This window comes from Crassostrea angulata, chromosome 5 (assembly GCF_025612915.1).
Source record: "Crassostrea angulata isolate pt1a10 chromosome 5, ASM2561291v2, whole genome shotgun sequence".
Lineage (NCBI taxonomy): Eukaryota > Metazoa > Mollusca > Bivalvia > Ostreida > Ostreidae > Magallana > Magallana angulata.
In genome coordinates, this window is record NC_069115.1 from 36,417,062 (window position 1) to 36,431,894 (window position 14,833).

A 14,833-nucleotide genomic window follows, 5' to 3' on the forward strand; every position below is an offset into this window, starting at 1 on the left:
TTTCTCAAAAACGCTTCAGTCGATTTTCATGAAATTTTCAGATCTTATTCATGACAAAATTTGTAAGATAATTACACGAGATTTTTTTGGTTGTCACTTCCGGTACCGAGATATCAAATTTTTATGTTTTTGCTTGTTCACGATTTTTCTAAAAAAAAGTATTCAAGATAGGACTTTCAAATTTTCAGAGAAGGTAGAGAGTGAACGGCCGCAGTGCCCTTCGCATATCCGAACGTCCGCCGTCACTTCCGGTCGTCACTGGAAGGAAATGAAAAACCTTAATTTTTTAATTTTTTGGATTTGAATGTTTTTTATTTTTTCACTCGATAGAGACGCTCTCAAAACTTCTTAATGTGAAATTCGTTTTAAAATCAATACACGCATTCTTGAGATTTTTGGACTCCAAAGTTTTGAAGCGAGGTTCCGCGTAGCTCAGTCGTTAGAGTGGTGGACTTGTGCCCAGGCGACCCGGATTCAGTCCCGAGTGCCGAATCTTTTTTCTTTCTTATTTGTGTTTTGATTAATGGTTTTATCTTTAAAATGATGGATTTGAATGTTTTCCGTTTTATTTTTGTCATAAATAAAAAAAAATAGCGGCTTTTTCAGTACAAATATAGAACTCTTTTCTGTCAGCAGCTCTCTAAATTCCGACGCTCGTCGCATCGCCGACATCAAAGACATGTGGCCGAAGTGCCCCTGCAGTTCGACCGCACTAGAGTTCGCTGGGTCGCTTTGCCGGCATCAAAGAAATTCCGCCATCTCAATGACTGTATGCACACAACATTTAGCAATGCACCCACGTTATTCTACTCGGCTTAAAAAGGAGGACTGCTTAGTATTTAATCCCATATATAGATACACACATGCATGTATACATTCGTTTATTGACATAGGTTGTTTATATATTGATTTCCCGAACATTATAAAACACTATGTAATCTCTCTCTCTCTCTCTCTCTCTCTCTCTCTCTCTCTCTCAAGTACAAATGTTTTAACTTTTGAATAAGAACTAGTACAGGTAAAATGCAGTAAATTGGATAGAAGCTAAATGTACACTGGCGTCCAAAAATTATACATATTTTATATCAAGTTACAGTATAATGTCTATGGATTCAAATAATTTGAAATTCATTGTTTAATGATTGTCTTCTTACTGATTGGAAGTCAACGCTAAAAAATCATTTTTATTAAAAATGTTGTACTTTTTCCTTTTTTTGTGCATGTATATATACTGATACAAATCTGTTGCCTGTGTGGGATTAAGAAAAACTTCCAATGTTTATACATGTAACTATACAAACGAACGGGTAACTGCGACAAGGTTTAAAAACTGACCACCCGTTTATGAGTGTTTGAGCCTAAGAATAAATAGATGTAAAAAAAAATCAATAGTTACATCTTTCAAACAACGCTTATACACTGTTCTAACATATGTATTTTATTTAGAAATTGTGAAATATGTGATATTTAGAATTTAATATTCTACGTTTAATATAGAAGTCACCGACCGACCCCCCCTCTCCTAATTCATAAAATCATTTACTAGTAGTTTTTCTGCCTCGATTTTACTTGATCTTTGATCTTGGGCCTTTAATTTTAACTAATTACCATTTTAGATTACTGTACTAATTACCAGACTAATTCGTTCATTAATAACAGAGTTATGAAGTTTTTGGCATTTGAGTTTCAATTGTCGTGTTTGACATGTACAATAAAAAAAAATTCTAACTCCCAAGCCCTTCACTCAATCCTAATGAAAATTCGTTAAAATGAACCTCGGACCCAATTCTTATTGTCTGTGAAATATGCAGCGGATTGAACAATTAAGACGAAATTCCTGAGATTAAACGGCGTTTATTGCCTATACGTGCAAATTAAATTTACACAGTACACCAACCGACCCCCCCCCCCCCTCCTTCCTATTCACAAAATCATTTCGTTTTTCTGGCCTGATTTTACTGGATCTTTCATCTTGAACCTTTATTTTCAACCTAGTTCAAGTCTAGATTACTGTACTAATAACCAGACCTATTCGTTCATTTTTAAGAAAGATATGAATTTTTGGGGATTTGAGTTTCGATTGGCGTGCTTGACATGTACTGTAGAAAAAAATTCTAACTCCCGAGCCCCTTACTTAATTCTAATGAAATTTTGTGTAAATGTACCTCGGACCCATTCTTATTGTCTGCCAAATATGCAGCGGTTTGAACAATTAAGAAGAAATTCCTGAGATCAAACGTCGAGTATAGCCTGTACGGGGACTTAAAATGTACACAGTACAAGGGATGCAAGCAGCCGCGTAACATTTCTGTTGCATGTATATTTCTTGTTTTCTGTTTAGTCTGTATCTACGATAGCGTGTGAACTACTTATGAATGTTAGAACTGTGGAAATTACTGTCATCAAATTTTTACCGAATAAATCTATGTGTTACTGATTTCGTTATTTCTACATTTATAAAGATTTTATCAATCCTGCTAAAATAAAACAGTCAAACATAATAGTAACCGACACGAAAAAAACATTCTCAACACTGAAATACATGGGTAAAATGCATCAGTCATTGTTTTAGGACTTGCCCTAAATGTTGTTAAACGAATCCGAGATCCACACCTCAAACTTCTATTTTCGATTTATTTAAGACGAAAATCAAGCTCGGGTCTTTTCACCCCCCCCCCCCCCTCCAGACACAAACACGCATCAATATTTCAAATGACCTCGCACTGTTACCAAACCTGAATAGTCAGACATCTTACACGTTGTTTTTCATCTAAAAAAAATTCAGCTCCTCTCCCGGGCGGAAACGCCCCAAATTCAAAGACAAATTCGGGAATTATTTCGTGTCAGCCATGTTTTGAGACACCTGCAAAGGCTGTGTGTTCTAATCTCGCCGGAGCCAAGATTTGTTCTTTCTCTCTATTTCTTTCTCTCCTTTTTATTTAATTTTCTAACTAAAATATTCAACATAAAAGGGTTGTTAGACTGTGATACAATTTGAAAAACACTCTTCAATTAAGATTTAGACAAAAACAGTCTTTTATTATTAGGGTCTTCCGCTTAAGACCCTTCTATTCTTATTGTTATTAGGGTCTTTCGTTTACAAAGGCAGACCCTCTTTTTTTCTTCGGTTTCTTTATATTACAGGTCATTAGACCTGTTATTAGGTCAAAATACTTCTTATTTAATATGAAATAAAATGGGGCTGGTCCTTTAAATAAGGGATCCAACGGGGTGTAAAATCCTTCATCCATCGCTCCTTTAGATCACATCTGCATTTCCTGATATGTTTTGTTGATGAAGATTAAAGGCAAGGTCATTTCCTCTTCTAAAAATCGGACGGAAGACCTCCTCGTTGCTTGCAACGAGATCGTGTCTAGTGTTTTCTTTATCGTTGCTAAGTATGTAATAAATCCAGAGGTGCTCGAATAAAAGTTTACGAGACTTTACCGAGATTTGTTCAGTTCCTGTGAAATTTCGAGCGGAAGTATAAGTGTTCGGATAATATTCTCAAAATACGTAAGTACTGGTCGATTTTCATATCATATCCTACTTTGATTTATGTTAAAACATCAACATCTTTTAAGATGTATGTCTTATTTCATTATCTAGCGGGTTTTTTTTAAATTAAAAGATGATATACGAAACAGAGTTATCGTTCGTGTTCAACCACGTTTAGAGTGGTTGATAACATAAACATTGGGTTGCTTAATAAATTCATAGTCATGTTTGATGCTTGTGGTGTGCAATACCATGTTTTTTTTAAAAAAATAATGGGTGAATGTTTTGCATAAAAACTTATTATATCGAGCCATTTTCAAGGAACATTCTGCATAAAATAGTACAGTCTGTTTCACTATTAGTGTTATTACTAGGTCAGGCGCGGATCGAAAATTAATTCTTAGGGGGGTGTCTACTACGCATGTTAATTGTTGCAACAGCAGAAAAAAACTATTTTTGTATTGTCACATTTATTTCTAGGAAACATTTTACCCACCAATTAATGAAGATAAAGTTTAAAATCAATAAACCTCTAGAATTTATATTTGACTACAAGTACCTAGATTCTCTAAAATAGACTATAAACACGACGCACGATTGTTACTGCGAAACTGAAAGGGTCAAATAAACCACCTGATTTAAAATTCAAATGACAATAACATTCGCAGGGGTGCACTCGGCCATCTAAGCAAGACAGAAATCTTCTTGTGCAATATGACGGTCGGAACCTAGCGCGCTGGCCGCGCACTACGCAGTCGTATGAGATACAGGTGGAATACAGTTAAATAACAATTTGAGAGGAACAAAACGATACACATTGCATATATATATATATATATGTTAAATAACAATTTGAGAGGAACAAAACGATACACATTGCATATATAAATATATATATATATATATATATATATATATATATATATATATATATATATATATATATATATATATTTATATATATATATTTATTTATTTATTTATTTATTTATTTATTTATTCGTTCCACTCCAATGCTGTTCCACAGCAAAAAAAGTGTGTTTATATACATCCAAGTGAAACAATAGAATTTATAAAATCGTTCAAACGATTTTAAAAATTGTACAAATGATTTTCTAAATCGTACAAACAATATTCTAAATCAAATAAACGATTTTAAGAATCGTTCAAACGATATTATTTATTTATTTTTTTTCTGCCAATTTTAAATGGCACTTATACGCCGTCGTACTAACACGCTGTATTTAGCAAAGGAGCTCTAAGTGAAAGAAGGCTTATCCTCTGTCAATAGACTAGGCAATTTGGATAATCTTGATTTTTACAGGTAAGTTGATATGCTTATTTAACTACTTATTAAATATTTATGCGCTCTTAAGTGGAAAGTTCCTCATTATGGAGTCGGATATATCAGTATCTAATAATAGTGTATGGGGTTTCCATTTATTTTTATAAAGGTCTTCCGTTTACAAACGGAAGACCTCATAGTGATTGTAGAATTTTTTCTTTCTTTCTCTCGTTCTAATTATTTTTTTCTCCTCCTTTTTTGTCGGCAGAATTTCTCAGAGATGGCTGAATAGATTTCTCTGAAATTTTCAGGGATGATAGTAAATGATAATACCTAGAGGTGTATTTTACCTTTTTTCAAAATTCATTTCCGGTCGTCCGTTTCCTATCCCGCGACGAAAATTTTGTGGCATCGAAATCTCAGAAACGATTAAGACTTGAACATTCAAACTTTGTGGGATGATAGAGTTATTGTTGTAGATGTGTTTAAACTATTTTGTTTTGTTCGTTGTAACTTCCGGTCGTCACTGGCAGCTCGGCCAGAATTATTTTATTTACGTATTTTATTTATTTCAGATAGAATGAATATGATAGTATAAATTCTTACATGTGTCATCTATGCGATGTTAAATTAACAAAAACATTCTACTTCCGGTGAGTTATACATGTATCAATTACCTCTAGTAGCTTTTTTAAAACTAATTTTGTTCCCACGAGATCTCAAAAACTATTAGTGATCAAAATTTCATGAATGATAGACATCTGATTGAAGATGTGTTTAACTGCTTTCATTTTGTCCACCGTCACTTCCGGTCCACACTGGAAGAGTACAAACATATCATGTTGTTTATAAGTTTAACTGGGTTTTTTTGACAATTTTAAATAAATTGATTGGCAATAAATACCTTTTTTCTAATGTTTAACAAATGCTAACTTTAATTTTCATTGTGCACTTCCGTTTGTCCGTTTCCTGTCCTGAGACAAAATACTTTGACTCCTCGAGATCTCAAAACGGTAATGACTTTAACAATCAAACTTTATGTATGTAGATGACTTTACACGTTTTCGGTTTGCTCGGCGTAACTTCCGGTCGTCACCGGAAGCACTTCAAAAAATATGTTTTACGTATTTGATTTATTTTCCGTAGAATAAAGACAGTAGTATAAATCTTTACGTATGCCATCTATGCAATGTTAAATAACCAAAATATTTATTTCCGGTGAGATATCTCGATTATCTCAGAAAGCTTTTTTAAGACATATTTTGAACCCGCAAGATCTCAGAAACTGTAAGTATTCAAGACACGAAACTTTATTTTGTCTTCCGTCACTTCCGGTCAACACCGGAAAAGTTTAAACAAATCAAGCTGTTTATCTGTTTAACTTTTTAACATTTGATAGTTTTATTTACTTCGATAAATAATAATGTAAGATAGGCAAGTAAACAAGAAATGATAAATTTAATTTTCATTGAGCACTTCCGTTTTCCGTTTCCTGTCCCGAGACAAAAAACCTTATTTCAACGAATCTCTAAAACTTATTTCATCGAGATCTCTAAAACAGTAACGACTTTAACAGCTAAACTTACGACTTTAACAGCTAAACTTTGTGGGATGATAGACCTATGTATGTGCATGTGTTAACACTATTTTGTGTAATCTAGCGTAACTTCCGGTCGTCACAGGAAGTACACCCAATTTTAATTTTTTTAAAATAATTTGGTTGTTAAGCATGTAAGTGACTTTTTAGCCATAGAATTACAAAAGATCATTTGCACATGGTGAAAAAAAACAAAAAAAGTTCTACATCGGCTGAGACATCTCAAATAACTCAGGTTGCCTTCTTTTTTAAAAACAAAGTACCCACAAGATCGTGTTATCGAATTAACACTCAGAAAACATGTATATACATGTACCTCCCTAATTTTTATAAACAAATTCATTCAGAAACAAGTGTCTCTAATGGCGTGCGATAAGTTCTCGCCGAGTACCATTTCTCAGTGCAATGTTTTGTCATTTTTGGGAGTTGATTTTTAATCAACTCTCCTATGCAGTTACTCTGGCCAACCGAAAGTGAAACAGTGTTTGGACCTAAGCACAAATCACCACCGCTGAAAAGACGTTGATCTTGAAAATAATAGATAAATTCGGTGTACTGTATGCTGTACTATTGTTTTTCAAAAAAAACCTTGAAAATAGTATATTATATAGTACGAACAATTCAATTGTTTATTGTGGTTGCATGTATTTCTACGCTAGGGTTTAATATAGTCTCGTTTAATCAGACGCTCGGCTGTCTCCGTAAATCTCCGACAAGCAAAGAGTCCCTCTTGGTTGTCGGAGATAAACGGAGACAGCCGAGCGTCTGGTTGAACGAGACTAGAGTTCAATATTGCTTGGATCCAGACGTGTACAATTTTTTGACACATTTCCATTACTGATACACAGTTTGATGGAATTAATTCTATCTTTAAATATTACACAACATGATTCATATGGGGTTTTCTCGAAACTCTTGTCGGAAAAGATCGAGAATTCATATTATAAAAATGTGCGTAATTCAAATACAGATTAGAAACTAGGCAAAATAACATATCGTTGATTTTAAAATTGATAATCATCAATAAAATCAACTCCCGACAGTACTTCAGTACTTTGATTTGTATATAATTTCATGTGCTGATAAATGGTACTCGGTGACAACTGGTAGCACGCCAGTATCTGTTTAACTTATATTTAGGTCAGGTGACTACCTCTGTTCCCGTGTATGGCCAGTCTGCATGGGAGGAGCATCTCACAATTTGTTTTAAAAAAATGATGCCAGAAAAGGGGAATAATTCCTATCAAAATATCTCCCTTGCAAGATAAGAAAGTACTCATGAAAATGATGTATGTTATAATGGACATCTTAATGAAGATGTGTAAAAAAAAAATAGCAAAAAATTCATTGACAAATAAGATTACACTGCAACCCCTTGTTCCCCCTTAATATGGCTGTATGGTTGAGACATCAGTGGAAGGGAGGGGGTGGTCTATCAAAGCCTAATAAATTTTTTCAGCAGTAATTTTTTTAATGTAACAAGTATGAATTTTCCAAATTGGGGTGTGGGTCTTTAGAAATTAAGATTTTATAATCTCAACACGTTTTATTTTACCTGCTCATCATAGAAGAAAGTGGAATAAGGGGGATGTTTTGCAGAGGTTTGATATCTTATCCCCCCACCCCATTTTATTCTTGATCATTGTTTAACTTGGGCCTTACAAATATCATTTGACCATTTATTAAAAAAAACCATCTGTTAGTCAGTCCCAACTCTAATACTTTGTAGACAATATAGCTAGCCGTCAACCAAAATTGTTTTCTTACCACTATATTCAGTTACCCAATTTTAATTAAATTAAATGGGTCATTTAGTTATCATTCCAGGCCAGGATTCACAGTATTTCTTAGAGAGGTAGACTGCAGCTACACGTTTATAACTTATATGATCAAGCAGTGTATTTGTACTTTATAATAATCAGAAACTGAATGTTGACCATGCATGAAGAGAATTTGAAATAAATCACCTGATGTTTCATAATTTTATGTGAGACTAGTAACTAAATATCTCAGAAAAGGATTGAAGGGGTATATAGAAGAGTGTTGATTTGTAGAAGAGTGTTATTTTTTGTGAATTTGTTTAAAAAATGCAATAAACAAACTGTATAAAACATCTGAGACGGCATGTTCAAATATATGTTGTTTTAGTTTTTAAGATAACCAGACAAGAATTAACCTGACCAGCGGCCCCCAAGCGCCACAAGTAGATTTTGCAAATAATTGAATTTGTATTAGAAAAAGACATTGAACTCTTCCCTAACCAAGTTCATCCCTACTCGGTTTATTAATCCAAATAGAATAAAGGGACATTAAATATTTAAAGAGAAAGCCCATGCAGCCTCTGATAATATACCTGTATATGTATTACATGTACCTGTCATTTTATTTAGAGCTAGAGCTATAAATACAAATCAAGCTGTATTAAATTATGCTTATTAAAGCTCAGCACAATAACCATTGACGGTATGAGAAATCGCCAAGAATAAAGTAGTTATTGTTAGATCAAATATAGCTCCCAGAAGTGGCCACAGGTGTTTTTTCATTTGAGTAGAATTGTATGCACATGAGCGAGCATATCAGAGGGGAGTGCATATTGACATAAGAAATTTAATAATCTTGAAGTTCTATGTTTTTCTTTAAATTTTAAGGTGGAGTAATAACTGGAAGTTTGTGTACTTACAGGTAAGAAACTGACACACGTATTATCGATAAATGAATGATTAGTTGTTCTGATTCCACTTATTTGTCAAGTGGAGATTTAATTTATTATCTAATCAACAGGGCAACTTGTTGAGAACACTTGAAGTGGGTGATAGAAATCCCCTCGACTACTAATTTAATGGTTCCTGTAGTTTAATAATGTTGGTGTGGATAAAAAAATGAGTAAAGACAAGCACTTTTATATCTGACAATCAGCCACTAGTGTATCAAATTATAGATTTATAAAGTTATGGGTCACTGAGACATCATGTAGATGCATGATCAAACATACGTCCATAGAATTTTCTTTCTTTCTATTAATTTGCTGAACTTGCATGTAGTGTCAGTAATCTATTTAATTGGTCCAATAGCCGCAGAGTGTCATTGACTTAAGACAATTAAGCTAGCATATCTTTAAATATCTGACAATCACCTACGAGTGTAACCAAATTCACAGTGAAATGTATAGATCATAAACAGGAAATTACTACTAGTACAAGCTAGCTTCATATAAAAGTTAAAACAAGTAATATGATTTTATTGGACCAAAAACCCATGTAGATCAGATACATCGATCTATAAAACAATCTCAATCATAGAACTGGGTTCCATCTTAACATTTGCTTACGCGGGGTTTTCCTGCAATGTTGCTATACCTTAATCAAATGCATATCCCACATGAATATCAAATTATTGCATGAGAATGTGAAATGCATGCATATTGACATTAACGATTTAATTCTTGCTGACACACAATGAAATAAGTGGTAAGTTATTGTTGTTAATTACCAAGTGGGAATATAAATGTCGATATCTGACATTTTAAGTGCACGAGTCATAAAAAATTAAATAAATCCTGGCATCAAATGTACATACAGATTGATTACTTCCTCAATTGAGAGGGATGTTACAATATATATAAAGTGTCTGTAATACCAAATAGCAAATGCAACCGGTGTAAACCAGTTCACATGGATATATATATAGTGTTGCGCAATACACAACTTTCATTCACAGTGTGCATTCATCCGAGTTACCTGACCGCCCTGTGCTCCTATTTTGGTTTGAGTGTTTTAAACTTTTTATGTATCAATTGTTATTTACACGGTATCAGGAATTCAAAAGGTTGATCAACAATCGACCTCGGTCGATTTATCGTAGATTGTCACAATTAGCATTACCAGTGATAATCTAGCTGGGAATGCATGTTTATCGTTAATGTACATTGACTTTAAGATGTACAAGCTTCAATTTAAGTATAGCATGAATATCTGATCCCTATTTGGTTAAATTTTGAATTATATACCTGTAAGATCTCATAATTTTTATCACAGCGATTTTTTAAAAGAATTACCATAAAAGTGTCTATCTATCAAGCATATATTCAATTCGTTAATGCCAATATATATACCTCTTATCCACAAAATGCATGTGTCAGATATTATGTGTTGTGCACGTGTGTACCTGAACATTTGTTGTGATAGTAAAAAATTTTACAAAAAAAAAGGAAGAAAAAAAACAAAAAATAAAAACAAACAATAACAAAAAACTTTTTTAAAAGATCAATACCTCTAAAAGTTTTTTTTTTTTTAAATTATATGCTTTCCATTATATAATAAATTGTCTATATGTTTTCAATTTACGAAAATATTTCTAAAACAGTGGTGGTTGAGCAATATCTACCAGTTTGATCTACAGAGCCGAATTATATAGACAATGGTGGTCACAGACAACTCAGGTTTTTTATCGGTATGTTTTTGTTTTTAAATCGGTCATAAAATTAATAAATAAATTTAGCAATCTTTGAATTACCTGCAGGTCGTCAATCTAATTTTTTTATAACGGGAGCTACAGACCTGCATGCAGCTATCTTTGAATACTAAGAAACAAAACAGTTGATATTGTATCACTAACTGCTTAAATACGTAACATTGGACACTTTATTAGCATTGTCTCAGTGAAAATTCTCTCAACGCAATCTAGCTATATAATTGCAATGGGGTAAATTTATCCGTGTTTATTTATAATCGCTTTTTATTTTAATTATTTTTTTTCAGAAAGTATGGATGCCAGAAATGTTCATAAAATTGCTCAGCAAATGTGTTCACAAGGTAATTATACTGCATGCATGTGAATTATCAGTGTGTTTATTTTAAAATAAAAAATTAAATATTTTCAGAAATCGATGATACACATGTAAGCTAGCCTTAATAGATCTGTAACTCCAAAAAGACACTAGATTTTAAATTATTTATGAGATCTTGAACATAAAGGAAAGTTTTACTGGATACCATAGCATTTTTAACCAGTTCTACATACATGCCTAAGTTCAAAACTTTACTGTCACATCAATCAAAGCTAATTTTACATACAGTGCGGAGGAATTAAAAAATGTTATTATCAAAATTACAGCCACATCATTTTGTAATAAATAAAAAGGGAAAAAGAGAAAAATTAAATAGTTAATAAATGTGTGTGGATATTACATATGCATGCTATGGTCAAACCATTAAATTTGAAAATGAGAAATTACACACCTACAAGGGGTGGGGATACATGGATACAACTTATATTTAGCATGTAAAAATACAAATAAAAAAAATCCCAAAATTTATAAGCCAGGTAAAAAAAAAAAAATCAGATAACGAAAAGGAACAAAGGAAAAATGATATTTATTTTTCACAAAATAAATCAAATTAAAGAATATTGCAGATTACAGACTGATCAGTTCTCTCAATATTTAAGAAAATAAAGGACAGTTTTACAGTGAAGTAAGTGTAATAAAATGCATTTTGTTTGAAAATTTTAACCTGATGGAAGAAATAATGATGGACCAAACCCGATTCGAACCAGGGCCCCCTGAATTCTCTAGTCAGGTGCTCTACCAACTGAGCTATAATTCTGGCGCTGGTGATTGAACCGGTCTGACTGTTGCATTCCTCAACCCTTAACTGATCTTCGCCCTCAAAGATCACCCCAGGCTTCTCCCCTGGAACGAGTTAACCTGTTAGTTTCACGGGCACAAAATCTAAAGGGATGGGAGAAATGACGAAGGACCACACCCGGCTTGAATATCGGCGGAGATAGCTCAGTTTGTACAGCACCTGACTAGAGATTCAGGGGGTCAAGGTTCAAATCTTAGTCTGGTCCATCATTGTGTCTCTCATTCCGTTACACTTGTAGTTTCTCACTCGCAGCTGCACTCTCCTATATGGTCGGACTGGAAAACATTTTTAATTTTTTCGGATATGTTAGATTTAAAAATTTTTCAACTCACGACTCAGGGACAATCAAAGTTCATCTATTCATAGAATAAATGGAAAACAATCTTTTAATGTCAAGATCTAGTAAATGAAAGATGCTTACAGATGTTTGTAATTCAGGATATAAATTCTTCCAATGATGCTTCATAACAGTAGCTTGTTTGGAAGGGTTTACCAGAGCTCAATTTTGTGATAAACACATTGAAAAATCATGTTTTTATGTGTCAATTTCAGTGTAACATGAAGGAAATAAGTAACAAATCTCGGAGTTTTGTCCATTTTTGACTATAATAAAAAAATATCTAGAATGCTTGTATTTTCTAAAAACAAAAAACAAAAACCACGGCATTAAACAAACCCTTGACCTTCCCTTTAAAATAATGTCAAAATGAATATAGGTATTGGGGTCTCTTTTCCCCATGTCATGATGATTTAATGTAGAATGTCAAGATATTTTTTTTTTAGATTATTTATGCCATAATTATTCCGATGTAGGTCAGGGAACAAGAATATGGTGGTGTTGATCGAGTCTGTGAGGTTTAATAATAATGTTTTATGATTGTACATGCATTTGTGCAAAAATATTCATCTGAAGCAAAAGGAAGGTTTATTTTGTGAGTTTATTATAATTATTTCTAATACAGTTATTGCCGAGGATAAGGAGATGCCGTGGACATTATTCTCCAATATACCACGAACGTCATCAATGAGTTATCTTAAGCACATACCAAACTCGAGTCGATCATGAGTTTATAACTTAAAAACTTGCTCTTTATAATTAAAAAAAATTGATAACACGGGTTAGTGTCCTTCAGAGCGATGTGTATTCCCTTTAATGTTTATTTCAAAGAGCTAATCGCGGCTGTTCCAAGACCGTCCCCCAACACATTTCCACTGCTTGTTCGTCCAAATAAAAAAAAAACAAATTAATACGTTATTTATCGAATTCCTTGATCTAATTTATTTTTGTAAAACTCAAAAATAGTTTAAGTGTGCATTTCATTCATCAAAAAATATATATCGTCTGCATTCGATTCGGATCGATAGTCTGCGAACGATGTACTTGTAAACAAACATGCTGATGTTCAAACAAGTCATTATTAACAAAACCTTTGGGGTTACGCGGAACAGCCGTCTCAACCAATCAGATTCATCTCGATTGAAAACATGACCTACTTCTCTCTATAGATCTAACCGATCAGCTGATAATCAGAGCTGTTAGTAGAATAGAAATAAAATTCTTGTTATTGTGAATGTTGCAGAATAACCTCCTCGGTCTCGAAATGTTGTTTAAAAACTTCGCCTCGGCTTTTATATTTCTAAACAACATTTCTTGACCTTAGAGGTTATTCTGCAACATTCACGAAAACCCGTATTTTTTTCATAAATATGGTCCTAGTATGACGGAGCGTGAGATTAATTTATACCAATATAACCAAATATTAGAATGAGCTAGGCCACATACGCACCTGAAGTTGATATCTATTTCGCATATAGAAAAATATATACCCTCTACCTTTGTATTATTTAAGAGGGTAGGATCATGCAGATGACAGTGAGAGCCACATTGAAAGAGTTGTTTTGAGTGGTTACTCAGCTGAATCGAAATCGTAACTGTACTGAAGTAAATAGATTTAAAGCCAACCTAGTGTAGGTGCAATGCAAAAGAGTGAAACATTTAAGAATTCACTGAGTCAGACTTGCATGTGTACAATCCAGTCGAGGAAAAGTAGTTGTCATCAATGATGTACAGGACACATAAATCCAAGGTAATTAATTTACAAATGTTTATTGATAAAAAAAAATTCTGTATAGCGAATTAAGCCATGGGATTTAATTGCCTCAATTCCAATACTCTCATATCCTCTAAGGATTGAAAATATTTAATGCAAATATCGATCTTCCATTCTACATCATAACACTCCATTACTGTATTATAAAGCTATTTCTTTGTCATGTGGTGCTTTATGATATTTAGTCTATACAGATCCTCGAGATCTTATTTCCAACATGCCCACACTTGGCGGGTGCCCTGGCCAAGATGTTACTTGACTGTCACCCCCTCTACATGGGGAGTAGCCCGAGTTCCAGTCTGCATAAAAAGAGGAGGCAGAAAGACAGCTTCCAGATGACTACTCTTTATTTAGATATAACATTTTAATATGACATTTTAACAATAAATATTAATATCAATTACAAAAATTTTTATCAACATTGATATTCATTACAAAAATCTCTGAAAATAAAATATTATTTGAACACCATGAATCTATAAACTTTATTTTTGAGAATGCGTGCAAGCATTATAATTTATTAGACATATGATAGAAAGAATCTTTATGATTTGCAATGGTATGCGAATTTTATCTAACTCGTTGTGTTTTTTCTACAGTTTTGGCCATGGCTCGGGGTTAAAAAACACACGAGTTAGATAAAAATCATGAGAGGTCCTATATTTTTGATGATGTGATATTGATATTGATAAATTAC

At 33.2% G+C, this 14,833-nt stretch overlaps 1 protein-coding gene across 3 annotated transcripts in view; it reads left to right on the forward strand.

Moving 5' to 3' along the window:
* The first annotated feature begins 4,619 nt into the window (after positions 1-4,619).
* LOC128183160 (uncharacterized) overlaps positions 4,620-14,833 on the forward strand; it is an 83,577-nt gene continuing 73,363 nt past the window's right edge. The window contains exons 1-4 of one of the 3 annotated variants that reach the window (XM_052852059.1): positions 4,620-4,822; positions 9,029-9,062; positions 10,743-10,829; positions 11,138-11,191. In XM_052852059.1, coding sequence (XP_052708019.1) covers positions 10,797-10,829; positions 11,138-11,191 — 87 coding nt within the window. In that variant the 5' untranslated portion in view covers positions 4,620-4,822; positions 9,029-9,062; positions 10,743-10,796. Of the gene's footprint in view, positions 4,823-8,519; positions 9,063-10,742; positions 10,830-11,137; positions 11,192-14,833 lie in introns of those variants that run through there. The other 2 variants (XM_052852058.1, XM_052852056.1) reach the window with 2 other exon arrangements.